This window comes from Giraffa tippelskirchi, chromosome 8 (genome assembly GCF_054371585.1).
Source record: "Giraffa tippelskirchi isolate mGirTip1 chromosome 8, T2T-mGirTip1v1.2.pri, whole genome shotgun sequence".
Lineage (NCBI taxonomy): Eukaryota > Metazoa > Chordata > Mammalia > Artiodactyla > Giraffidae > Giraffa > Giraffa tippelskirchi.
Genome location: NC_137282.1, coordinates 117,598,982 through 117,626,909, shown reverse-complemented (window position 1 = coordinate 117,626,909; position 27,928 = coordinate 117,598,982). Strand labels below are relative to the sequence as shown.

At 38.7% G+C, this 27,928-nt stretch overlaps 1 protein-coding gene and 1 long non-coding RNA gene across 4 annotated transcripts; one reads left to right on the top strand and one right to left on the bottom strand.

The window, feature by feature from the left end:
* Positions 1–221: 221 nt before the first annotated feature.
* On the bottom strand, positions 222–27,928 carry PANK3 (pantothenate kinase 3). 3 transcript variants are annotated; one of them, XM_081521446.1, is made up of 7 exons: positions 27,588–27,928; positions 20,693–21,045; positions 17,286–17,542; positions 15,167–15,343; positions 14,082–14,205; positions 8,901–9,026; positions 222–7,230 (listed from the first exon to the last, which is right to left on the bottom strand). In XM_081521446.1, the coding sequence occupies exons 1-7, from the start codon at positions 27,613–27,615 to the stop codon at positions 7,180–7,182; spliced, it is 1,116 nt and encodes a 371-aa protein (XP_081377572.1). In that variant the 5' UTR covers positions 27,616–27,928; the 3' UTR covers positions 222–7,179. The 3 variants fall into 3 exon arrangements, with proteins under 3 accessions (XP_081377572.1, XP_081377573.1, XP_081377574.1); XM_081521447.1 differs by having other exon boundaries at positions 17,289–17,542; XM_081521448.1 differs by lacking the exon at positions 15,167–15,343 and having other exon boundaries at positions 17,289–17,542.
* On the top strand, positions 7,966–23,216 carry LOC145518042 (uncharacterized). The gene is made up of 3 exons (XR_014062536.1): positions 7,966–8,066; positions 8,695–8,792; positions 21,679–23,216. It is a non-coding gene; the product is annotated as an uncharacterized LOC145518042 (long non-coding RNA).

Sequence of the window (27,928 nt, the reverse complement as noted above, 5' to 3'; positions counted from 1 at the left end):
AAAGAGATGTCTTCCTTTCAAAATGTATACAGATACGTATAAAAGCCAACATAAGGCCTTTCTTTCCCTCCTGGAATAAATTTATTTTTAATGAAACACTTAAAACTATGTATGTAGCCTTCAACTACAGATCACCTTTGCAGTTGATTTCAGTTAAAACCTTGTATTTAATTGAAGTGGAAATGTGGGAGTAAAATATCTAAAATAAAGAAACAAAAAGATAACATGGTAAATAACTTAGAGAATTTATTTGCAAAGTAGGAAATAAAAAGCATGATTTTAACATTTATTTAGAATATGAACAAAACTAGAAAAAGTTAAACTACAGAAAAGAAGGTAGAGAGTACTTAAGTTGGCTTAATAGCCAGTTAATACAACAAGCAAAACCCAAGTTTCCTTCATGCAAATAAGACTTAAGCAAAAGGGAATGTTTACAGAACAGATCACAACAAACATTTAAAAAATTTACATAAGAAACTGTACATAAATGAAAAAATAAATTAGATGATTTACAAGAATGTTTTATAGGTTACAATAGGCTATAACTTAGTTTATAATGAATAAAATTTGTAGCACATCATACATTTTTACATCACAGGTTCAGTGTTAGAATAATTTCAACATAACAGAGGTTAGACTTGGCAAGAACAATGCAATAGACAGAGTAAGGCAACTGAAATGGAAATGGCTTGTATAAGTTAAACATATTCTAGTTATGATTTGACTCTGTAAGTGGACAAAATTAAGACAAATGCCATTCAACTCCATATAAAAATTCAAATCACTATATCGTTTCACTTTAGTTCAAATAAAAAGTCAGAGCACACAATGTATTTTTTAAAAAATGACAAAACATCTTAATCTGACTTACACCCATATTCCATTAATTATATTTGGGACAAGGAGACCAGAATATTGATGTTAGGTCTATACGGTTATCTTTTGTTTCTAAATGAAAACTAAAAAGGGCACCTCAGAAAAAAGTGGCAGATTTCAAAATGGCTTAATACCTGTGTCGACTACCTACTTTGCTAGGTATGAGATCCATGAATCAGATACGATGTATAGCTAAAATAATCTCAGACGATCTGCATTATTGATGTACATTCCACAAATTATACAAAACTGAAACGTTTTCTTTGAAAGCTATTGAAAACTGTAAGCACTGCAATATATGAAAGATGTTAAGAAACAGAAAAAAAACAGCAATATCTTGAAACTTAGTTGCATATTTATACAATTCAAAATCTTGAATTTTAACTTTATTCACTCCTTTGAAAAATATATTCCTCCTTAGTTTTTTAAACACAAAATTACTGGCAGCTACAGCAAAAAAAGACTGAAAATCTAAAGAGAGAGATAACCTCTTGACTACAGAAAGAGCCAGAATGTTAAGACTTAGGGGGTTTTCTTAAGGAAAAAAAAATTGACTTCCTCTCAAACACATCATTCAGTACCAACTGTAGTACCTGAAGTCCCAACACAACTCACTGCTACATTTATTAAGCTGGAAATGTTAGATACATACCCAGTCTGATTATTCTCAGGTAATCCAAAAGATAAAGGTATTTTAGGTCTTTATCATATTTGATGTAGATGACTATAATCCATGATATTTCAACTCACAGGTAATTAACACTGTGTTTTATAAATCCCACTATGAATTGTGTTTGACAAAAGCAATAAATAATTCTAAGAGGGGTTTATCCCACATCTGTATCCACTCACAATGATCAAAAATCTGGTGGCTCAGATGGTAAAGAATCTGCCTACAATGCAGGAGACTTGGGTTTGATCCCTGGGTTGGGAAGATCCTCTGGAAAAGGTAATGACAACACACTCCAGTATGAATCCTATGGACAGAGAGGAGCCTAGTGGGCTATAGTCCATGGGGTCGACACTAAAGAAAATCCCAAATGTATCTAACATTCAAACATCCATAAATTTAGTGGTATGTTTTTGTACAACGTAAAAGTTCTAATAATGCCCATATAATTTTGAAGTTATAGCACAATAAAATCCCAGACAGCTTTACAGGTCAAAGCACACACACACAAACACACACACAACCCTTGATAGTACTTTAAGGTGTATCTGTGACTTGGCCATTACAGGCAATAACAAAACACTGTAAGAGAACAACTAATACCATTCTATTGGTGAGAATCCAAAAGCTAGTATCTCTTAACATATACAAATATAATGAACATGATACCACATAGCTGAACAATCTCAAATGCTGTCATCTCAAATGCTCCCATGAATGGAGCAACTATCTTTCTCAGGATCCTGATGATCATCCAGTCATTCCCCAGTGTTAACAAATCAAGCCCTCATTTCACAAATAACATTCAAAGAAGTTAGATCAGTGCCTGGTGCTATTTCTAATACAACGCCAAGTTATGATCCCACGCCCACTGAAGACACAAGACAGATAACACAAATAACAGGATGCTTTAGAAGACATTTAAACTTTCTGGAAGTGGAAATCACTGAAAATTTATATGTGTCTGACATGTACCCCAATGTTTATCACAGCACTGTTTACAATAGCCAGGACATGGAAGCAACCTAGATGTCCATCGGCAGACAAATGGATAAGAAAGCTGTGGTACATATACACAGTGGAATATTACTCAGCTATTAAAAAGAATGCATTTGAACCAGTTCTAATGAGGTGGATGAAACTGGAGGCTATTATACAGAGCGAAGGAAGTCAGAAAAACACCAATACAGTATATTAACGCATATATATGGAATTTAGAAAGATGGTAACGATGACCCTATATGCGAGACAGTGAGACACAGATGTAAAGAACAGACTTTTGGACTCTGTGGGAGAAGGCGAGGGTGGGATGATTTGAGAGAACAGCATTGAAACATGTATATTACCATATGTGAAATAGATCGCCAGTCCAGGTTCGATGCAGGAGACAGGTGCTCAGGGCTGGTGCACTGGGATGACCCTGAGGGATGGGGAGGGATGTGGGAGGGGGGTTCAGGATGGGGAACACATGTACACCCATGGCAGATTCATGTGAATGTATGGCAAAAACCACCACAATATTGTAAAGTAATTAGCCTCCAATTTAAAAAAATTAAAAAAAAAAAATTGTATGTGTCTGAAAAGATGGGGTGGTTTACTTTTCATGGAACCATTATTTTCAATAGGCTATTAAAATATCTTTAAAAAAATTACTCATTTTTTGATGCCGTTGCTAATCTTTTACTAGGCTTAGTAGAAATATAAAGCTACTGTCTCAAATACTGAAAACAGGCAGTAATATAGATAAAGCACATTACGTTCTGAGAGTATTATCTCATGACAAACAAAGTTGGCTGAATTCCTTCCATATTAGAATAAAACACCCTAATAAACCTTATTGGGAAAATAGGACATCAGAGACATTTCATGACAAATCATGTTAAATAAAGGCCAAAAAGTATTATTACAAAAATGCAGTACGTTTCTAATATTTTGCTTATACGTATCACAAAACAAATAAGTTAAATACAAAATAACACATACTCATTTTTCTAGTGATTATCCTTTATCAGTTTTTACATGGCTTTTAGAAGAGAAAAAATTTCTAAACCACACTCTCAAATGCATCAGACTAAAAAGCATAAAGTGCTCAACAGAAAAAAAAAAAACAAGATATAAAAAACTTTGCATATAATCAGTAGAGTGGTTATAAAGGACATTTGGAAACTACTGCCTCGCTAAGCTTTCCACCCAATAATGTAATCTTAGAAATCAAGGCAAGATGTGGTGGACTGCTTTTAGAAGGCCAAGAGTACGGCTGAATACAGAAGCAATCTCTTCCCTTTGAGCTACATCATTTTTCTTACAGAAATGGTCTTTTAGGAACTGGTACTTAAACTACAACAAACACATTTGCACACAAAGGTAAAAAACTCAGGAATCTTTATAAAGTCTAACATTCGGCAAACAATCCGAACCTCTAGAAGGACTGTCAAGACACCACATATATCACTGGCGATGGCACTAACTTTATCCAAACTAAGAGTCCACCTATTTAAACTACAGTAGCTGAGTAGTGGACACCCATGTCAAGAAGCAAGGAGGTCTACAAGTATGCTGTCTTGGGAGAACTTAGGGTGTAGAACAGAAAGCCATTAATTCTCCAAGTCTAGTTAAAAGGCAATCTTCTGTGGGAAGGGATGGTGGTAGTGGTGGTGGAATGTTCAAGACCTTGTGCTCTTTACTCAGGCCCAAAACAAACTGACAGTGCTCCCTGCATTTGAAAATGTTATTGCTGGGGTTTAAAAATGAAAATCAAATACAAAAGTTATAAACATGATTCTCTTTGTGTGTACAGACTCAATGAAGAATTAAAAGGGTCTCTTTTTAGTCCTTTAGAATTGGCTTCTCAAAGTTCAGTTAGACAAGATGTCCGGGGTGGAGGGGGGAAGTTTGATATATTGGAATCATCAAATTTACTTCAGTGAAGGAAATACACATTCTGACAGACTGATGGGCCTGGTCAGCATGTGTCTTAAGCAATTTTATTAGTATCATTAGAAGAATGAAATATACTATAATGAGATGGCAGGATACAATGTAAGATAATTTTTGGAATGGTCAGAAATACAGCCTGAGTAAAATAAACTAGGCCAAACAAGGTACTTCTTTTTCCTCTTTTTGTTTTTAAAAAATTAGGTTCCCATATTCATAGTTTTAAGAGCTAGTTCCAGAAACTACACTAGTACAGTAACCACTACTCAAATGTGGTTACTGGAAACCTGAAATGGGTTAGTCTAAACTGAGTTGTGCTGTAAATGTGAAGTGTATGCTGACTTTGAAGACTAAGTGGCAACAATCCTTTAAAAAAACTCCTAAATAACTTTTAAAATGTATCACATGTTGAAATGGTAACATACACTGCATTAAATAAAAATACATAATTTAAAAGAATTTCATCTGTTTCTTTTTATTTTTTAAATGTGGCTACTAGAAAACACAAAATGACAAGATTTCTCATACTGATTTCTATCTATCAGACAGCACTGTTCAAGCACTGAAGAGCCCTGAGGCATTAGGCTGACTGGGATTAGAACCAAACCTATTTACCACTGTATGCTTACAAGCATTTTCTTGGGATTGCAATAAAAAACTAGAATCTTGGCAGCCTTCATCAAAACTCTATGTTCTTATTAGAAATACTCATTAGAGTTATTCCAGTCATTCTAGACTGTACAAGAGAAAAGCCAAGTAGTTCACTTTATATGCATTTTAGCAGGCAGAGCTTCAGGTTCAAAAGACAAAACGTATGAATCATCGTCCCAAATTAACCAAAGTATTGATCAAATTAAATTTTATATACTTTTACCATTCCATTTCCTTTCTAAAGACAGCCCCAAACCTGTAACTGCTAACATACAGTTTGTCACAAGTGTAAAACTTAAAGCTAGCATTTAAAAGCAAAATCTTTTTGTACAGATGCCCAAATCACAAAATTCTAAAATAAACAGATAGCTTTTGGCTGAAATATCTAGTCACAAAAAGGAAACATTTAAGTAGAAAATCTTTAATCATTGTAGATTTTCAAAATGACCACTGACTGAAATGAATTCAAAGTTCCAAATATTCTAAATTCTAAAAAATTACCTTCACATGCTTTCCCCTCTGAACATTACTCCTATTATTCATATGTTCATGTCTACAGAGAAAGAAAAACTGAATTTTAAGTATTTGAGCACAAAATTTGAGAAATATCTTTATCAAGCAGCTCGAGAGTCAACTGAAAATTGTTCTTTACGGAGCAAAACTGTACTGTAAAAACACATCCTAACACTTCTTTCTTTCTGTAAACAAGTTTTAAGCTCTTCAAAGTATATCCAGATTTTCTAAATACAACCAGATTACATCCAGATGTAATTTAAGGAAGTGAATTATTTTTTCCCAATTTACCCAAGTCTTTCAACTACCTAAATCATCACTAACAATCTCAGAAAACTTCACTGAACTATTACTGGACCTCCAAAATGTTACTGCAAAAGTAAATATCTGAAAAAATTTATAACATTATTTAAAAATGACTTCAAAATAGAGAATTCCAAGGCAAAAGGATATATAAATTTTGGAACTATAATGTTTTTATTACCAGAATATACAATGATCCTTTCATAATTCTGCAATACTGCCTCAGATTCCCCTAGTTTCAAAACCATTTGTCCTTTAGATTTCCATAGCATCTGTTTAGAGTAAATGATTTTGTTGCTGTTCATAAAAGAAGAAAATCTTTATCTCTGATGCTTCAGACCTAGTTAAATAGAAATGGCTGACTCTGGGCCTAAGACAGATGTGGTGCAGAAAGGGCATAGCGCCCTACCAGTGCACATGAGCTACAACCCATCCGAATCATCCTGGGCCCTCAACGAGCAGATTTTCAAGTAAGTAATTAAGCCTCCAACTTAAAAACATTTTAAAATGTACTGATAAACTCAAAATACAAAAAATGCAGTATTGCCAATTATGCACATTTCCTAGGGTTCACTCTGAAGTTCCAGGTAATGTTTAACAACAGTATTTCAATTAAATGATGGCATTTGAAAGAGGTTATACTTCTGGGGGTAGATCACATAAACATGTTTTTTGGGAGAAGATATGTTTGGAAAACAATAATGAATAATTAATATTTCCTTAACATTTCTAAAATCACATAAAAATGATCATCTTTAATTGCCATTTCAATAAGTTTCCACACAGGGTATGTTACTGTCCATATATTAGTAACCAAAAGACACAGAGAACAGACTTGTAACAAATATTCAGAATCAATTATTTTCATGAGTGAAACATTTCTGAGACTTTAAAGATTCATGTTTGAACATACAGTACTGCAATGCTGGCTACGTAAAATAAATAGAAAGTCTTTTTGAGAGGAAGCTCAATCATCAGAGGCTGTATTGCATTTAAGGATTTAACACTGGCTATATACAGAAGGAAAAGCAATCCAATTAGAAATATTTCATGTTACTGGAGCTCTCTTTTTAACATGGCAACATTTAGCAGCTTACCATTCTGACATTTAAAAATCAACAGGAAGAGTGCTACTCTTTTATCCTTTGGTTCCCAATGAAAAATAACTCAGTAATAATGCCTCTGGTTTTCAGTTCCTCTTGAATGACATTAGCAGAGATAAACCTGATACTTTAGCTGAAGTTTGGCAGACCAAGAAGTGCACCAACCGCTCCAAAATATCCCTGCGTAATTTAAAAACAATTATTCATGTAGTGCAGCTTTAAATGAGCATGTACTATTAACCATTATTAAAAACACATATTTGGTATCATCTATTTAAGAACATCAATTCAGAAAGGATGGCTTCCTTGGGGTGTGAAGAAAGGTAGTGGCTACAATGCAAGGAACAAGGGGTTTTAAGCAAAGGTGTGCATGTTCTGTTATCCTGAAGATTTCAAGGGCATTTATGACAGCAATCAAACATCTTCACAGCTGGCAGGCAGCTGATGGATGCTTATGGGATAAAGAGAAGACAACTGATTTCTGCTTGAGCTTATTTATCGGCTGCTGCTCCACACAGTTTGTGGGATCTCAGTTCCTTGATCAGGATCAAACCCATGCCTGATGCAATGGAAGTTCAGAAGCCTAACCACCAAACCACCAGGGAATTTCCTAACTTTCTAATAAATGTTTATACACTAAAAAAAAAAGAAGAAGAAGAAAGCTACCAATCTGTGATCAGCTATTGAAAAAATTTTTTTCTTAAAGCCTGTATTCTCAAGATGTAGACCTTTGAAATACATAAACAGTGACTTCTAGATACTAAAGCTTCCAGGACAATTACTGCAATTCTGTGCTCTCCTTGCTTCTCCTGAAGAAAGTTCCTTGGGCTCTGCTTCCACTTCCACAGCATAGGGCATGCTGCGTGGGCGTGCACAAGGGGGCCCGTTCTGAGCTGAACAGCAAGAGCTGTGGCAGTGACACACGGAAGCTCCTGAGAGCAGAGCAGACACTCGGCATCTGTATTACGAAGATGGTTAATCGAGTATCTAACTGACCAGAAACAAACTAATTCAAGGTAAGTTTACTTAATGCAAAACATTTTGTGAACTGATATTTGGTCAGGTCAGAAATTAACTGGATCGAGTGAAAGAAAAAAAAAATCTTGAAGAATGAACTCCGAAAATGCTAAAGTGGTTGAGGTTACCTCTGGAGGTGGGGGTGAGGTTGTGGTGGGAGGAATAAGGAGATTTTCACTGCTAAATTGGATCAGAGAAGGCAATGGCACCCCACTCCAGTACTTTTGCCTGGAAAATCCCATGGACGGAGAAGCCTGGTAGGCTGCAGTCCATGGGGTCGCTAAGAGTCGGACACGACTGAGCGACTTCACTTTCACTTTTCCCTTTCGTGCACTGGAGAAGGAAATGGCAACCCACTCCAGTGTTCTTGCCTGGAGAATCCCAGGGACGGCGAAGCCTGGTGGGCTGCTGTCTATGGGGTCGCACAGAGTCGGACACGACTGAAGCGACTTAGCAGCAGCAGCAGCAGCAGCATTGCTAAATTATATATATTGTTTCACTGTTCATATTTAACATTTGTTCTCTCCGGGAGAAAAAACAAAACAATTTAACAAATCCACTAAGTACACAAGCAGCCCCAGAATTTCATGAGCTCACAGACCTGGTACTGCTCTCTCTCTTGGTCAGGACAACTGTGCGATTCTCATCCGAAAGGGATGGCTGCCGGGTTCCAGTGACCCCACCCCCTAACGCAAACTGAAGTGCGGGAACCATACACTCTTCAGGTAAATCACATTTTTAACTTTAAAAGTACCAGGCAAGGAACAATATACGAAACCTGTATACAAAACCATGCTATTAAAATTCACAAAACTTGATTTTTAATATCATACCTCATGCTCCAGAAACAATGCTTTCAGCTGACCTTTCGACCAATAATCCAGTGCATATGCCAAAAGTTTCATTGAGAGAGTATTGACACGTAAAAAGTTTCCAACAAAGACAACTCTGTTTATTTTCTAAAAGAAGAAAGAAAATAACTTGAAAAAAGAATTATCAGGTAGATTTTACAACACAATACAGATGGGAGCTCTATTTACAAATATAAACAATTACTACCTTTTATTAGAGCCTTCTACATTCCTGGTATATGCCTTCGTAATCCTGAATACTTAAAAAATTAGTTCAGGACAAGTCACTACACTTGTCAAAGCTCATAGAATTTACACTAAGAGTGACCTCAGAAGTGAACTATGGACTCAGTGAGGTGTCAATGTAGGTTCACCAACTGCAACAAACGTACCAAACTGGTGCTGGATACTGATAGCAGGGGAGGCTGTGCATCTGTGGGGTCAAGGCTGAATGCGAACTCTGTACTTCCCACTCAGTTTTGCTGTGAACCTAAACTTGCTCTAAAAAATAAAGCCTAATTAAAAAAGAAATGTTTTGGAAAATCTCTAGCTAAATGATTAGAGACAGACTTGTTTTTGAAAATAGCTATAAATAATACATTTAGCAAAGAAAGTAACTTGAAGAAACATTACTGATGAGATAAAAGCAGACAAACCAAAGAAAAGTATTTTAGATGTGTTTAGGGTTTTTTAAAACAGCTGTAAACTTGGTCAGCATGTTGCAGTTTATGCTCAGCAATGATATGAGAACTTTATCTATAGCACTGGAGATAACACTGGCTGGAATACTGGCATGGCCATCCAATCCCCAGGGTTCCAGCATTCTCTGTACCTAGCCTAACCCAACAAGTCACTTTCTTTGCTAAGATTCTACTCATTAATTTGGTTCCTTAGGTACCTCTAAGATTAGAAAATCACTGATGGAGAAAGCAATGTTTGAATTTCCAGAAAATCTGTACCTGCTCTCACAAAAATATATTTAGAGTATACATTTTTGCATACTGAATTTCTGAATAGTGTAAACTATGCCCTTAAATGGCTTCCCCAATGGCTCAGTACAGTCTCTACACAGTCAGCAAAAACAAGACCAGGAGCTGACTGTGGCTCAGATCATAAACTCTTTATTGCCCAATTCAGACTTAAATTGAAGAAAGTAGGAAAAACCACTAGACCATTCAGGTATGACATAAATCAAATCCCTTATGATTATACAGTGGAAGTGAGAAATAGATGTAAGGGACTAGATTTGATAGACAGAGTGCCTGATGAACTATGGACAGAGGTTCATGACATTGTACAGGAGACATGGATCACGACAAGACAATCCCCATGGAAAAGAAATGCAAAAGAGCAAAATGGCTATCTGAGGAGGCCTTACAAATAGCCGTGAAAAGAAGAGAAGCAAAAAGCAAAAGAGAAAAGGAAAGATATTCCAATTTGAATACAGAGTTCCAAAGAATAGCAAGGAGATAAGAAAGCCTTCCTCAGTGATCAGTGCAAAGAAACAGAGGAAAACAATAGAATAGGCAAGACGAGAGATCTCTTCAAGAAAATTAGAGATACTAAGGGAACATTTCATGCAAAGATGGGCTCAATAAAGGAAAGAAATGGTATGGACCTAACAGAAGCAGAAGATATGAAGAAGAGGTGGCAAGAATACACAGAAGAACTGTACAAAAAAGATCTTCATGACCCACATAATCACGATGGTGTGATCACTCACCTAGAGCCAGACATCCTGGAATGTGAAATCAAATGGGCCTTAGGAAGCATCACTACGAACAAAGCTAGTGGAGGCGATGGAATTCCAGTTAAGTTATTTCAAATCCTAAAAGATGATGCTGTGAAAGTGCTGCACTCAATATGCCAGCAAATTTGGAAAGCTCGGCAGTGGCCAAAAGACTGGAGAAGTTCAGTTTTCATTCCAATCTCAAAGAAAGGCAAAGCCAAAGAATGCTCAAACTACTGCACAATTGCACTCATCTCACACGCTAGTAAAGTAATGCTCAAAATTCTCCAAGCCAGGCTTCAGCAATACATGAACCGTGAACTTCCAGATGTTCAAGCTGGCTTTAAAAAGGCAGAGGAACCAGAGATCAAATTGCCAACATCCGCTGGATCATCAAAAAAGCAAGGGAGTTCCAGAAAAACATCTATTTCTGCTTTATTGACTATGCCAAAGCCTTTGACTGTGTGGATCACAATAAACTGTGGAAAATTCTGAAAGAGATGGGAATACCAGATCACCTGACCTGCCTCTTAAGAAACCTGTATGCAGGTCAGGATCAGTTAGAACTGGACATGGAACAACAGACTGGTTCCAAAGAGGGAAAGGAGTACGTCAAGGCTATATATGTCACTCTGCTTATTTAACTTATTTGCAGAGTACATCATGAGAAACGCTTGGCTGGAACAAGCACAAGCTGGAATCAAGATGGCCGGGAGAAATATCAATAACCTCAGATATGCAGATGACACCACCCTTATGGCAGAAAGTGAGGAACTAAAGAGCCTCTTGATGAAAGTGAAAGAGGAGAGTGAAAAAAGTTGGCTTAAAGCTCAACACTCAGAAAACTAAGATCATGGCATCTGGTCCCATCACTTCATGGCAAATAGATGGGAAAACAGTGGAAAGAGTGGCTGACTTTATTTTTTTGGGCTCCAAAATCACTGCAGATGGTGACTGCAGCCATGAAATTAAAAGACGCTTATTACTTGGAAGCAAAGTTATGACCAACTTAGACAGCATATTAAAAAGCAGAGACATTACTTTGCCAACAAAGGTCCATCTAGTCAAAGCTATGGTTTTTCCAGTGGTCGTGTATGGATGTGAGAGTTGGACTATGAAGAAAGCTGAGAGCCGAAGAACTGATGCTTTTGAACTGCGGTTTTGGAGAAGACTTGAGTCCCCTGAACTCCAACGAGACCCAACTAGTCCATCCTAAAGGAGATCAGTCCTGAGTGTTCATTGGAAGGACTGATTTTGAAGCTGACACTCCAATAGTTTGGCCACCTGATGTGAAGAACTGACTCATTGGAAAAGACCCTGATGCTGGGAAAGATTGAGGGCAGGAGGAGAAGGGGACGACAGAGGATGAGATGGTTGGATGGCATCACTGACTCAATGAAGATGAGTTGAGTAAACTCCAGGGATTGGTGATGGACAGGGAGGCCTGGCGTGCCATGGTCCATGGGGTTGCAAACAGTCAGACACAGCTGAGCGACTTAACTGAACTGAATGGCTCAGTGGTAAAGAATCTGCCTGTAATGCAGGAGATGAGTGTTTAATCCCTGGGTCAGAAGTGGCAACCCACTCCAATATTCTTGCTGAAAAATCCCATGGACAGAGGAGCCTGGTGGGCTATAGCCCATGGGGTCATAAGAGTTGGATGTAACAGAGCAACTAAACACAGCATTTCATGAACCTTTGACTTGTTGTCTTGTGGTTTATGTATGGCCTTGCTGTTGCTGCTAAGCTGCTTCAATTGTGTCCTTCTCTGTGCGACCCCATAGACAGCAGCCCACCAGGCTCCGCCGTCCCTGGGATTCTCCAGGCAAGAATACTGGAGTGGGTTGCCATTTCCTTCTCCAATGCACGAAAGTGAAAAGTGAAAGTGAGGTTGCTCAGTCGTGTCCGACCAACTCTTCGCGACCCCATGGACTGCAGCCTACCAGGCTCCTCCGTCCATGGGATTTTCCAGGCAAGAGTACCGGAGTGGGGTGCCATTGCCTTCTCCGATGTATGGCCTTAATTACTGTTAATTGGTCACTGAAAATGGACCTGTAAGAGCTAATAAAAAAGGTCCCAGATTACTGTCAGTCCCCCAAAGTGAAATATTTCCCAACTCTAGGTTAAAACACCTGCTAGTAGCTCCCTCAACTAACTTACTACACTGTTATAAAGAAACTTAAAAGACGGAATTCTGATTTTCAATTTAGAATAATTCAGAGGCTTAACTCAAGCCTTTGCAGTTGTTCTCTCTGCTGGAGCCTCCCTTTCCCCAAATATCTGCACCCATGCTTCTCTCACCTTCTTCAAATCTTTTCCTAAGAGTCACATTTTCAACAACGCCTTCCTTTAACTACCTAATTACTTAGTAATTTGTCCTCTGCCACTCTCTGGTCTACTCATAATTCTCTTTAACTTGTTTAATTTTCTTTCTTTTTTTTTTTTTTTTGCTGCACCTGGCATGTAGGATCTTAGTTCCCTGACCAGGGATTGAACCCATACCCCCTGCAATGGAAGCTCAGAGTCTTAACCACTTGACCCGCCACGAAAGTCCCTAATTTTCCCTTTTTAAAAATAGCATTTCCAACCTAATACTGAACAATTTACTTATTTACTGTATTACCAGAACAGCTGTAAGCTTTACAAAGTCAAGGATTTTTGTTTTCTTCACTAATTTACCTCAAGTGCCCAGAACAATACCTGGCAAATGATAATCTGCAAATATTTATTCAATGAATAAATGTTAGAGTGAACAAATGAAGAACTCCTTCATAAAGTACAGTTTCCATCTCATTTACAACATACTTGATATTTACAAAAACTAAATGGGCATATACACCTACTACATGAAGGCAGAATTGTATAACCTTCTTTAAATAAAAATAACCCAATTATGAGGTAAATCTAGCAGTATATGCTTTTTGTAAGTGTACACCATTCAAACATCATGTGAAGAACAAGTCTCAGTGCCTTCATAGCCCTGTACAATGCTGCTTGATCCATATGCAACAAGGCAGCACTGTAAAGAAGCCGAGGGCAGTAAGGAAACTTCCAAGTGCTTCACTAATCAAATGCAACATTAACAGGAAGGAAAAAAAAAAAACAACACCCACACTTTCAACATTGCCTCAAAATGTTTTACTGTTTAGGGAGAATCTCTGTTTTACAATTTCAAGATATTTAGGACATACATTTCTGAAAAGGTTTCTGGATAAATGTAAATATCTCTTTGCCCTAATTTCCGATTTGAATGATCTGCTACTTTCTTTAAATGAAGTATCACAGTTGGGTAGGTAACATATATATTAGTGTACCTTGGGATTTAATGGATTAAGAGATCTCAATCCCAGAGGCCTCCTTAAGAATCTTGAAGAAGCCTGATACATGTACAGAAAACTCCAAGTCACATTTTTCATGTAATTAAAAAAATTTACCTCATTAACAGCACACATTCGTGCTACAGAACCAATGTTATTGGTGATAGTAACTAAAGTAGCTCTTGCTAGATCTTCTTTACTAACAGATTCTCGCTTCTCCTTATAAATCATATTCCCAAAACTGTAGAGAAATGAAAAACAAAATCAAATCTGCTGAGGACAAGCAACATCTCATACATTTTGGAACTAGAGCCTACACATAAATCTACACATGTGCAAAATAAAGTATAAATGTACAAAGTTACTTAATGACCCAATGAACTGCGCATAGCAACCACTGGGAACAACCCAAACATACATCAAACTGATAGTCACACAATGAAATACCATGAAGCTGTTTATAAAAAAGGGAGAGAAGGAAGGAGGGGAGGGAGAAAAGGGAGGACAAAGAGGAAGATGGAGGCAGAAAAAGAGGGAAAAAAAGAGAGAAAAGTTAAGGGAGCAGGCACACAGACTAGGAAATACTTCTGTTCTAGACTATACAGTCATCCCTCTCATCCATGAAGGACTGACTCCAGGATCTTCCTTGGACACCAATATCAGTAGATGCTCAGGTCCTTTGTACAAAATGATGCAGTATTTCCATATAACCTATATATATACTTTAAACCATCTCCATATTACTTAATACAATATAAACACTACGTAAATAGCTGCCTAGGCACAGCGGATTCAAATTTAGCTTTTGCAACTTTCAGGACATATTTTCAACCTGAGGATGGTTGATTGTGTAGGTGCAGAACCATGGTAAGGAGAGCGAACTGTATACGGTATGCTATAAAATGCTATGTAATGGTATTTTACAGTTATCCTCTAAAAGTTACCTTTTATAAGAGGAGGATAAGGATACATATCTGTATTTGCATAGAGAAACACTGGAAGGATACACAAGAATGAATAAAAACAGTTCCTACAGTGCACCGAGGGAAGACTTCTTAATGTGAACTTAATATTGAAATCACACAGATGTTCAAAACTTGTAACTGAACTGGGTAAAACGAAGCCCCCTTACAACTTCCTGATACACTGCTTTCTAAAATCTAAGTAAGCAAGCTTAATTATAGTGTAAGTGTTAAACTTACCTAGATGCTACAGCCCAACCAGGCAGACCAAACCTTTCATAATCTCCCCCGTAAATGTCACGGACGAGTTTGTCAGCTTGCGTGCTGTCACCTTTCGATGCCATTTCAAGAGCCTCTTCAAAGCTTTCACAGCCAGTCAATAAGCTACATAAACCCAGAAAGGTACCCCCTCCAAGGCTAAAGAAAAAAAACAGACGTGGTAAGTTGCATTTACACACTGTATTCTTTCTCCAATGAGTAGAAATCATTTACTAAACCTAAGAAAAATGCATAGCAAAACCAAACTTGTCAGATCAAAGAATAGACCAAAGGAAAAAAATCTTGTGGAAGCAGCATGACACAGGAGCCCTTTTGTGTCTCCGAGTATCTTCACCTGATACCTCACACTTTGTAACTGCTAAAAATACATCTTTGTGTGCATGAAAAAGGAGTGTTAAAACAAAAAAGTTAGCACCACACAAATTAAAAGGAGGAAAATTGTAGTTCTAAGTCAATACATAAACATTTACATGACTCCAAAATGAATACAGTGAGATCATTTATAAAGACAGAAATTAACTCGGTTCTAATACTCTTTGAATATGCTCATAAAATGAAATCATGTTTCTCTAATCCTTAAAATCAAAACCTTTGCTCCTTTAGTCTCACCTGAATTTCTAACAGGTTCTACTCCTGAATCACTGTTGGAATTTAGCTGACAGACTGAATTTCTATCTTTTTGAATTGACTTAAGTAGGTAATATTTCCTTGTAATTCTTTAGCATAGAGTTACAATGGAGGTAGATTTTCAGTCATCATAGAAATAAAATACTAATTAAATTTAAGTCCCATTCAAATAGGCATACTATATTGAAATTAAAAGGAGCTTTTGGGGGACTTCCCTGGCAATCCAGTGGTTAAGACTCTGTGCTGCCAAAGCAGGGGCCGTGGGTTTGTCCCCTGGTCTAGGAGCCAAGATTTCACGTTATACCGAGTGGCCAAAAAATAAAGTGTTTTCCCCTCCCACACCCTCGCTGCCACAAAACAACCTTATTTAAGAATCCTAAAATCTTTTCCTCAAGTTTCCTTAAAAGTTGATAAAGTATTGGAATCATAAGGAAATTTAAAAATCTCATTTCACATCTATATTTCAGGTATTATAGAAAAGAAAGTGAAAATTGCTCAGTCATTTCTGACTCTGTGACCCCATGGACTGTAGCCTGCCAGGCTCCTCTGTCCATGGAATTCTCCAGGAAAGAATACTGGAGTGGGTAACTGTTCCCTTCTCCAGGGGATTTTCCCACGCCAGGGATTGAACCGGTTCTCCTCAATTGCATTGCAGGCGGATTCTTTACTATCTGAGCCACCAGGTAGAGCTCATGTTAAATTCATCCTATTGAATTAATTACAAGGTTGCTAAATACTTCAACTTAAAAAAGAAAAAACTATTATTTTTGGCTACACTGGGTCTTTGTTGCTGCACGGGCAACAACACAGCGGGGACAGGGGTCTGTCCCCTCTCCAGTTGTGGTACACAGGCTTTTCATCGTGGTGGCTTCTCTTGATGCAGAGCACGGGCTCTGGTGTGCAGGCTTCAGTAATTGCGGCTCCCAAGCTCTAGAGCACAGGTTCAATAATGTGGTGCATGGGCTTAGCTGCTCAGCAGCATGTGGCATTTTCTCAGATCAAGGATTAAACCCATGTTTCCTGCATTGGCAGGTGGATTCTTTACCACTGAGCCACCAGGGAAACCCCAAATACTTTGTACTTTAAATATGAATCAAATAAGCATGTGGCAAGCTTTAGGCTTAAATATATCTATATAAAAATGAGAAAAATATTTTGGAAAATAAAAGTATTATTGGGATCATTCCCGATAAAAATTCACGCTTTATTATGGAAATTTTAATGACAACTGCCACTAACCAAATACAAACATTTCATGATTTTAGTTTGAGTCCACACACACGCCTTATGAAACAGTCCTATCTGCAACACTATAACTTACACTCACATGTCCACACTTTTAGCTATTGCAAAATACACTTTTTCTGATGAAGCTACCATATACATATATGCAGATTTCACAATTTCTAAGAATAAACCAACATGAGTGCTGCTCTAGGAACAAACACGCTACCACCTTGTTCCGGTCACTCGTTTATAGTTGTCTTTGGAGTGGACCGCTAAAATACTGACTCCCGAACCAATGTTCACCACCAGGAGTGGATAGGGGTCGTCCAGGTTAAAAGGCATCTTTTGGCACCTCTCAGGTTCTGAGGCGTTAGCAAAATAATAGCACTCTGCTCGTCCATTGAAGCGGACAGAATCTATGTACAGCAAGCCCTTCACCAGGCAGTCAAGTTCATCCAGTTTGTGCAGGTGGAGGTTTCCAATCTGTAAACAAACCCCAAAAGACGTTTCATAAAGTGAACAAATAGCATTCAAGATACTTCACTATGTAATTTTCATGTACTTCACAAAACTTCAAAATCAGCTACAACCCCTGCGTTTTTACTTGCTTTCTTTTGTAAGAGATTTTGAAGCCCCCAAATCTCTCAGGGGCTTCATTTAGTCCAGTGGTTCTCAGAAGTGGTAGTACTACTTCTAGAGGCATTCTGGAAATCTGTGGGGACATTTTAGTTTTCACCAAGATGGGGAGGAGGGGAGAATCAAACTAACATTTAGTGGGCAAGGACTTGGGTGGGGTACTAGATATCTGGAGTAGGCGGACAGTTGTGCAAAACAAAGAATTAACCCTTTTTCTGCATTATCTTTGAACATTCTGACAGATATTTTTGTTTAGACAGTTAGTAGGAAAATGTTTTTAATAAGCTGAGCCTATGTAAACAAGTGTTTTATCTATCTATGTATATAAATACAAGGTATTTTTTACATGGTTTTAAATACATCCTAAATTTGCAAGGAATGCAATCGTCATATAAACTAAGGAAGTGTTGTACTTTTGTTTGGAACTTTACCTTGTGTTGTTTAGCATCTTGGAGAGTTATATCACAATAGCAACACCACTTACATATTTGATTCTCCAATAAAACATACCGTATCAATCTAGCATGTGTGGCTTTAGAAATTAAGGTCAATCTATGCACATGCATAAGTGGGTGCTCAGTTACTCAGTCCTGTCCAACTCTTTGCAATGCCGTGGACTATAGCCCGCCAGGTCGCTCTATCCAGGGAATTTTCCAGGTGAGAATACTGGAGTGGGTTGCCATTACCTTCTCCAAGAGATGTTTCCGAACCAGGGATCAAACCTGTGTCTTCTGCGTCTCCTGCATTGGCAGGATTCTTTACCACTGAGCCACCTGGAAAGCCCTAATCTATGTCCACACAAGCACCTAAATCTAACTACTTCATTATGCCCTCCCATATGACCCTATCAGAGAATCCACCTACTTCCACTTAAAGATATACAAAATTAATCAGTTATACCTTAATTTCCTATCTTTATGTTATAGTTTCGGCACTAATGTGAAATTATTAGATTCACTTTTGGTTAGTAAAGAGTAGATTATATGTGCTATGAAAGATCTCAGCTTTGATAGTGCTTTCCCGTTCTCTAAGGACTTACCAGGTATCCCCCTTGAGTGTCCATGGCATCTCTTTTCACAGCAATACTATTAAGTATAATGCACTGTACTTCTATTTGTAATTCACTTAACCGTGTGGTCTAGGAAACCGTCCTCTTTGACAGCCTAGTCTGTGTCTTATTCCTAGCTGAGTTCTCAGTGTCTAGCACAATAACCTAACAAATACCAGATGGTCAAATATTAGCTTAGTATATAACTGAACACCAACAAAAACAAATATTATAAAACCTCATCACTAGAAAATACTAAGATTCCTTTTAAGGAAAATTAGAACTCTGTAATTTGAATACCAGTATTTCCAATGGCTTGACAAAAGGTGGCTTCAAGGACACTCCTTTTGGCAAGAATACTGGCAACCATTAAGTATCACACATCCAAACAAACTGGTTTCAAATTCATGAAATTTATGGTCAGATTACTGACCATAAATAAACTGAATACAAATCAGTACTACTCATCATAAAAATTTTTAGTAATATTCACTTCTGTGAGCCATATAAGTGATCACTTATGCTCTATTAATAGATTTTTCTTACATGAATTTGAGAAATTCACATGCATATTTAAATGGTCCTCATGCATATTTTCAAGAAAAACAAATTTCAGTAAATCCAAGTATCAACTTTTTAATCTTTGTTCTAATGGGAAGGACTGCAAGCTTGGCAAACCCCTACTAGCACAGAAATCAATGTTTGCATAATCCTCTTGCCACATCCAAATGACTCCCCCCCTTCAAGATTGGAATGTGGTGAGGTTGATGATATAAAACCCAAGGAAAAAAGGGGTAACAGGAACTTCATTCAGGTGTCTATTAATCAAAACATACAGACTTCAGTTGGAGTCTGGGAAGATGGGTGACCTTAGGAGAGATGACTAGATTAATACTCAAAAAACCATGCAAACACAGGATAATAATATGAAAATATTTCAAGCCCCATTTATATATGGCTTTGCACACTACCAAATTCACTGGAGTCTACTTCTACTGTAACTTTGTAGCAGTTCCTAAGCTTAGCAGGTTTTACCAAATATTATGTATAACAAGCCCAACTCTGGCCAATTTTTACTTACTGTATAAAGGTTTTTAAATGCTCCAATCAAAACTAAGTCATGTAGATGAATGGATAAATAAGTTATACATATTTACAATGGAATATTACTCAGCCATAAGAACGAACGAATTTGATCAGTTCTAGTGAGGTAGATGAACCTAGAGCCTGTTTTACAGAGTGAACTAAGTCAAAAAGAGAAGATAAACATCATGTATTAACGCATATATATGGAACCGAGAAAAACGGTACTGACGTATCTATTTGCAGGGTAGCAATACAGGCACAGATACAGAGAACAGACGTGTGCACACAGCTGGGAAAGGAGAGGGTGGGACGAGCTGAGAGAGGTCCACTGGAGCATGTGCACTGTCTGTGCCGTCACCTCTGACTCTTTGCAGCTCTATGGACCAGAGCCTGCTGGTTCCTGTCCCCGTGATTTTCCAGGCAAGAATACTGGAGTGGGTTGCCATTTCCTACTCCAGGGGATCTTCCCAACCCAGGGATCGAACCCATATCTCTTGCATCACCTCCACTGGAAGGCGGATTCTTTACCAAGCCAATGTAAAATAGATAGCCAGCGGGAATTTGCTGTACAATACAAGGAGCTCAACCTGGTGCTCTGTGACAACCCAGAGGAGTGGGAGGGAGGTTCAAGAGGGAGTGGACCTACGGCTAATCCATGCTGATGTATGGCAGAAACCAACACAACACTGTAAAGCAAATATCCTAATAAAAATTTTAAAAAAAAAGGCAAGTCAAGAATATATACTTCCTCTGCAACAGCACGGAGAACCAGTCTAAGGAACATACCAGACAGAAACCAAGCCTCATATTTTAAAAATTGAAGAGAACGGGCATCAATTTTTGCCTCTGAGTGAAATACCTACTGTGCGAAAATCTTTTTCAAACTTGTAAGCACCACCTCCTGTAGCACATAGCACCGTGTGTAATGTTGAGAAGTTTTTATCTCTTCCCATTTGGATAAAAGTAGGCAGGTCCTGGGTTGGAAATCTGATAAAGTGCAAGTTCCCTCTCCGGCCAAAAAGTGTTAAATCTTTCAGTTCAAGGTGTACATCCCGAATACCAGTGGATCCATATGCTACATTAGAAGTCAAATATTTCCGGATACTTTTTAAGCTCTCAACTTCTTCTTGTTCTTCCTCTGCTGTGATATCAATAGGTTCAAAATATGATAGCTTTACCAGAGTTCCCCCGATGTCCATACCAAACCATGGGAAAGCTGTGGATAAAAATAAAAATATGTATCTTGATTTTGGAAATACAAATTAGGAGCTAGTTAATTAGCCACAAACTTTATTGCCTGTGAACCATGCACTCAGTCAACTTATGAGGTAAGACACATCTTCTACGCGCAACTCATCCTTTTCCCTTCAAAGTGCTACTCTGCATTTTCTAAAACCCTGAAACCTAGGATTCCTGGATCCCAAGGATCTTTTAATTCTTGCTCTGGTAGGCATTTCTTTTCATTTATTATATACTTATCATGTGCTCCAGGAGATTAAGACAAAAAATAGGACCAATTTTGTCTTAATAGTAATATGTCATTACCTTTTGAAAATGTTTCTAAAAAGATTTAAATGTAATAAAATTGGTCTAGAATCATGTCAAGTAACCCAAGAGAAAAGAACCTCCTTATAAGAACCTTTTTTCTTTGCCCATTAAACTTACTAGGCTTCTTTAAGGGCCTCTGGGTAATAAAAATTAGTCGTTCATAATGTTGAAGGTAAACCTATCTGGAGAAAGGCACACTTGGGTAGGCATCATCATCTGGATTTGGGACTGGGTACTCTTACTAACTGGGCTGCATGACACTGGAAAAATCATTAACCTGTCAAAACCTTGTTTCCTTAAGGTCTGTTTCTCTTCTCTGGGATCTTAATCATCATGACAGTGAATGAAAACTAATTTCATACTTAAGATACATAGATTACAAAATGCCTAACAGCAAGTATTTAACAGGTCATTATGTATAAGTTACATTGCCAACAAAGGTCCGTCTAGTCAAGGCTGTGGTTTTTCCAGTGGTCATGTATGGATGTGACAGTTGGATAGTGAAGAAAGCTGAGCACCGAAGAATTGATGCTTTTGAACTGTGGTGTTGGAGAAGACTCTTGAGAGTCCCTTGGACTGCAAGGAGATCCAACCAGTCCATCCTAAAGGAGATCAGTCCTGGGTGTTCATTGGAAGGACTGATGTTGAAGCTGAAACTCCAATACTTTGGCCACCTGATGTGAAGGGATGACTCATTGGAAAGGACCCTGATGCCGGGAAGGATTGAGGGCAGGAGAAGGGGACGACAGAGGATGAGATGGCTGGATGGCATCACCAACTCGATGGACATGGGTTTGGGTGGAGTCCGGGAGCTGGTGATGGACAGGGAGGCCTGGCGTGCTGCGGTTCATGGGGTCGCAAAGAGTCGGACACGACTGAGCGACTGAACTGAACTGATGTATAAGTTGTCAAGGATAAGCAGTTCCCTCTAAAATTCTACTTTGTTTCTTAAGCATTCATATTTACTCTACATGAGCATACCATTAGGAACTGGGAACATCAATGAGAAAGGATTCTATACATTTCTCTATACAGGCACTATGCTTTTGTCACCTATAGATTTGTATAAACAACTAAGATGCTGAAGAAACTAAATTTTCTCAGTTTTATCAGGTGGCTAGCAATGGAGGCCATCTTAAATAAGTAAAACATTAGCATCAGCTCTTAAAGGAGGGGTAACTGGAGACCCTATATTGCAGATCATGACGTTTTAGTAACCACAACATACAAACTAGAACATGATAGCTCCCTTCTTTCCTGCACAGAGATCCTTCAGTTCAGCAGAGTTCTAGAATTTACTTCCTTATGCTAGAGAAGCAATCACCATTCAAAAAGTATGGAGGAGGCTATCAGAACACAGAAAATATATATTCTTAATTATGATCCACTCCTTTCATTTAGTAAGTGATCTAATTGCCAGTGCCATTAAAGCAAATATTTAATCTGGTTACTTTGGCACTAACCAAAGTGAGAGGGAGAATGGCCATGAAATCAAACTTTATTTGCAATAAAACTACAAAGTTAAGTACAACCACAGGCCTACTGATAGTTCCAAGAGGTAAGAAAAATATCACTTTCTAAAGAAATCAGGCAAATCTCTCTATCAATAGCTTTGTTGCTTCTAGCCTAGGGACAGTTTAAAAGTAGGTTACAGTGCGAAAGCATCCTACTTCCTACATATAACCTAAGCATTTCTCATTCTTTTGGGAATAAAACTCTCCACTGTCAAGGTGGAAAAAAAAAAATGAAACAAAATACACATCTAATGAACAAAATACACAATCTATAAATATAAAAAACTCCTCTGATGATGGCAAATAAACATTACCTTCTCCAGTCTTTGAGCATTTCTTAGACTCTCTCAAGATCTGTTTATGTGACCCTCCAAAAAATAGGAGCTTCAACTCTATTTCTGACCTAAGCCCAAGAGAACTGCTATATTAGTTCCCCATAAGTAACAAAAATATCCAGAACCACCTTAAGCAGAGTGCTACCTACCAGGCAGATTATGTATACAAAAGAAGAAAACTGAATGTCTTTTCAGATAATTAAACAGAAGATATTCTAGCCCAAGGGCAGACTGTTCATTTCCAAGAAGCTGCGCAGGAGTTTCCTAGTGGCCTACTGGTCAGGATTCCTAGCTTTCACTGCTAAGGTCAGGGTTCAATTCCTGGTTGGGGAACCGAACAAAGCAAAAAGCTGCTTGGTGTGGCCAAAAACAACTAACTAAATAAAAGTTTGGTCTTTCGTTAAGTGTTGGTAAGGGTAGGGGAGAAGCATTAAAGAGCTATTTAATTGCAACTGGCCCCATGCAGATTTTAGCCCAAAGGGATACTATGCCAAACTAGATTTAATTGTTCTTTAGCAGAAAGAGAAGACAAAAGCTGAAAATGTTCAAAACATTTTAAGGAACAAAATTCTAAACTGGACACGTGCACTAGTAAATTCCAGATATGGCTCAAGTTCTTGAATAAAAGGCATTTCACTCTTCCCAAGAATCATTCCAAATAAAAGTGCTGTTTTAAAACAGACTAAGAAAATAAACCATTTTCACACCTTCAGTATTATAATTCTTCAGACAAGCTTCAGAAGATATCCCCCATTTTGATAAATTAGTTACATCTCAGGGAATATTAGAAACTATCACCTTCAACTGCACCTTACCATCTATTTGAAGTGATCCTTCCTAAGTAGTGACTCAGTTTACAAACAGGCCAAATTACACAGACGCAAACAGCACACATATGCTACATACATCTCTCTGGTCTTGACAGAACCCTTGGGTGTCTTACTGCTTGGATCAGCAAAGCAGGCATACAAACCTATACTGTAAATGGGGGAGGATGTACTGTCCTGGGTCTTCACTGTTGTGTGTGGGCTTAGCTGTCCTGCAGCGGGTGGGCTCTTAAGTTCCCCAACAAGGGACAGAACCTGGGCCCACAGAAGTGAAAGCCCAGAATCTTAACCACTGGACTGCCAGGGAATTCCTTTATATATAAAACTTTTATTATCACCTTGTTAATCATGTTGCATGCCATATAGGTAAGCAAAACAAAGGCTGACCCCTCACTTAAAAAGTTATGTGAGCTGAGATACAGAGGACCACCACTGTTGAGATTTTTATTACCTATTATTTAAGTAGAGTGAAGAGCACAAGTAAAGGTAAAGCAAATATTGCCATCGTTTTGGTTTTAGCAAAAAATTTTCATTAATGTTTCACTTCATCCTTCCCCTGGAGTTAAATTAATACACAATTTCAAATGCTCATCTTTGTTATACAACCTAGAGGATGAATTCCTTTTCTTCTTTTCTGGTTAAATACATGCATGTGATTTATAAGCTGGTATATTATTAGTGATGTATTAAAAAAGCAATGTTTTCTAACACTTATGTAACTGTTAAGAAAGTGTGCTACACCAAAGTCACTTGTTTAACTAGTATGAGATACATACTATGAGTTATTAGTATGAGTTATTAGTGCTGCTCTAAGGAGTAAACAATGCAGTGCATGTACATAGTGCCTTACATACAAAGCGCTCACTAAATTTATAATTAAAAAAAGAAACCCTATACAAGAACTCAAAAACAAAACAAAATAAATATTTCTTTAGCTAACCTGAGTGGTTTGAAACATCAGAAATACTGTCCAGGGATTTCCCTGGCAGTCCAGAGCTTTAAGACTCGGAGCTCCCAATGCAAGGGGCAAGGTTCCATCCCTGGTCTGGGAACTAAGATCCCACATGCCGCACAGCTTGGGCCAAAAAAAAAAAAAAGAAAAGTAATAATACTTTCCAGACATATATATATATATGTATGTATGTACTTATCCACAGCAGTTCATAGTTGAAATACTTTCTTTACCACTGCACAAAAACAAGATGTTCTTTATTTTTATTGTAAAGAACTGAGTAGACAGTAAAGTCATCTTCTGCATATTAGAAACTGGAAATGTTATTTCAGGCTTCTAAATCATATTAACTGATTTTTTCAGCATAATTAATGGTCTCACGATGTACCACAATGTAGTAATAAGTAAATTACTTCTAAAAAACTAGGTGATCTTATGGTTGCCAGGGAAGGGGGAGAGAGATTCCTAGGGAGTTTGGCATGGACACGCACACACTGCTACATTTAAAATGGATAACCAACAAGGACCTACTGTACAGCGCATGGAATTCTGCTCGATGTTATGCGGCAGCCTGGACAGGCGGCAGGTTTGGGGAGGATGGAATGTTATGCGGCAGCCTGGACGGGTGGCAGGTTTGGGGAGAATGGACGTGTATACCTACGGCCGAGCTGCTCTGCTGTGCACCAGAAACTACCACAACTTTGTCAATGGGTTATACCCCACTACAAAAAGGTAAAAGATAAAAAAAATAAACACATAAAAATAGGGATTAGTCCTCAACCTGTTTATTTTATAAACTCTTAATTGTCATCTTTGCTAAATATGAAACACCTCTGACAGAGCTGGTATCCACACCTGACTACAAGTTTGCCCAATCTAAGTAATAGAACTGTTGTTGTGGCAAAAATAAAATACCACAGGGTCAGAATATAAGCTTGTCATGGTTAAACTTAAACTCACTTTCCTAAATGGAAATCCTAAAACGAGATGAGAAAACGTATGTGTTGAAGGAAGATGTCCAACTGTTCTACTTTACAGCATCTGTTTAAGATTCATTTAATTTAGCAAATGTTAAAGTAAATTACAAGTGTTTCTATATTACTGTCATTAAAGCCTTCACCATCACTATTTTACACACTGATGAAAGAGAACCCTTTATCTATCATTCTTTTAAAAAAATAATATTGTTTAAAAAAATGTTTTAGGGGACTTCCCTGGTGGCTCAGTGGCTAAGACTCTGCACTCCCAATGCAGCAGGCCAGGGATCGACCCCTGGTTGGGAAACTTGAGACCTAGCTGCATCTAAATATCCAGAGCAGCCAAATAAACATTAAAAAAAAAAAAAAAAGTGTTTTAGTTGGCAGATAAAACTACCAGATTAGAAAGGTTTGTGCTTCCCTAAGTATTCAGACTATGCCCTACAGGTGGGGAAAAAAAAAAGAACACACGACTATGAGTCAGGGAGCCCGAGGGCATCAAACCTCATTTAGCATAGAGTAGGTCGGGGCAGCCTCGGAAAAGTTACTCTGGTGCCCAGTAAGTCCCAATTTCCTCAGCATTAAATTAAAACTAAATTATCTCACATTTAAATGACAATTAGCAGATTTCAGAGTGCTTTGGTAGGTTGACTCTCCACAGAGGTTTTCAAAAAACCGGAGGGGCGGTTATAGGCAAGACCAGTGCTCCGTTTTTACAGCAAGCGATTTCCTAGAACTCTTGGGAGAATCACACGACACTGTAAAATGGCAAAATACCAACACAATTCTAAGACAGAAGCATGCATCCCGTATTCCTAGTCGCCCAGAAGAATGGATTTCAAGTATGACAATAACAATGGCTGAGTGATTAAATAAGCCATTTATAGGAGTAAAAGTTTTAAATAGGCTAAAAATAAAAGGAAGCAAATAAAAGCGACCTACTCTCTTTAAATATGGAAAAAAAAAATTTTTAAGTACATGCTCTATAGTCTTAAAAAAATCTCTATATGAGCAGTCACCAAAACATTCCTAGCGGTCTGCTCTGAGTGGCGGGAATACCGGTAGTTTTCCTCTTTTAACAACCATGAACTGTTTGTTATTCTAAATAAAAGCAAATCATGGTATTCACCCACCGGTAGGTTACACGCACGTGTGTTTAAACAACAGTGACAACTCCCGGGAACCGTGGAATTCAAGGACACAAGCAAAAAGCTCAGAGATTAAAAAAAAAAAAAGTTATAAATGTCCCCGCGCAATTTGACAGCCGTGACCACCAGTTTGCAGCTTTACTTCAGAGGAAGCTGGGAGCGCGGACTGGTAGCTCTAATCTTGCCTGCCAAACCCCGAAACAAAAATTCCCGCTTGCACCTCCCAGCTCTCAGGAGGAAGTGCGAGAAAAGGCCAGGGGGCGGCAAGCGCTCGCCAGCCGAGCTTAGGCGGATAGGAAGAGAGCCTGGAACCCGGCGCAGAAAACGTCCCTCCGCCCCCATCCCGCGCGCGGTGCCGGCGGGAGCAACCCGTTTCGAAGCAGGCCGCCCGGCCAAGGGCTTTCCAGACGCGGCCTGACGTGCTCTCCCAACCCGACGAACCCAAACCCCATCTTACAGGGTTTCTTGGCATCCTTGATCTTCATGGCGTCTGCCTGAGGGGCGAGGGGCAGCCTCTGGTCCGGCTCGCGGAGGGCAGTAGCTGCGACTCCTGAGGTGGCTCTGGGCCGCGCGAGGAGGCCGGGCCGGTTCCTCCCCTCGGGCCGGGCTGGGCGGGCCAAGGGCGGGGCGGCGGCGCCAAAGGTTAGGCCCGGCCCAGGGGGTGGCCCCCCACCCCCGCGAGGGGCGGCCGGGACCGAGCAAGCAGGGTCAGGGCGCCGGCCTCGCCGCTCCAAACAAAAGGCCCCGGTGCCCCGAGCCGCTGCCGCCGCCGCACCGAGAACCAACCCGCCCAGGCCC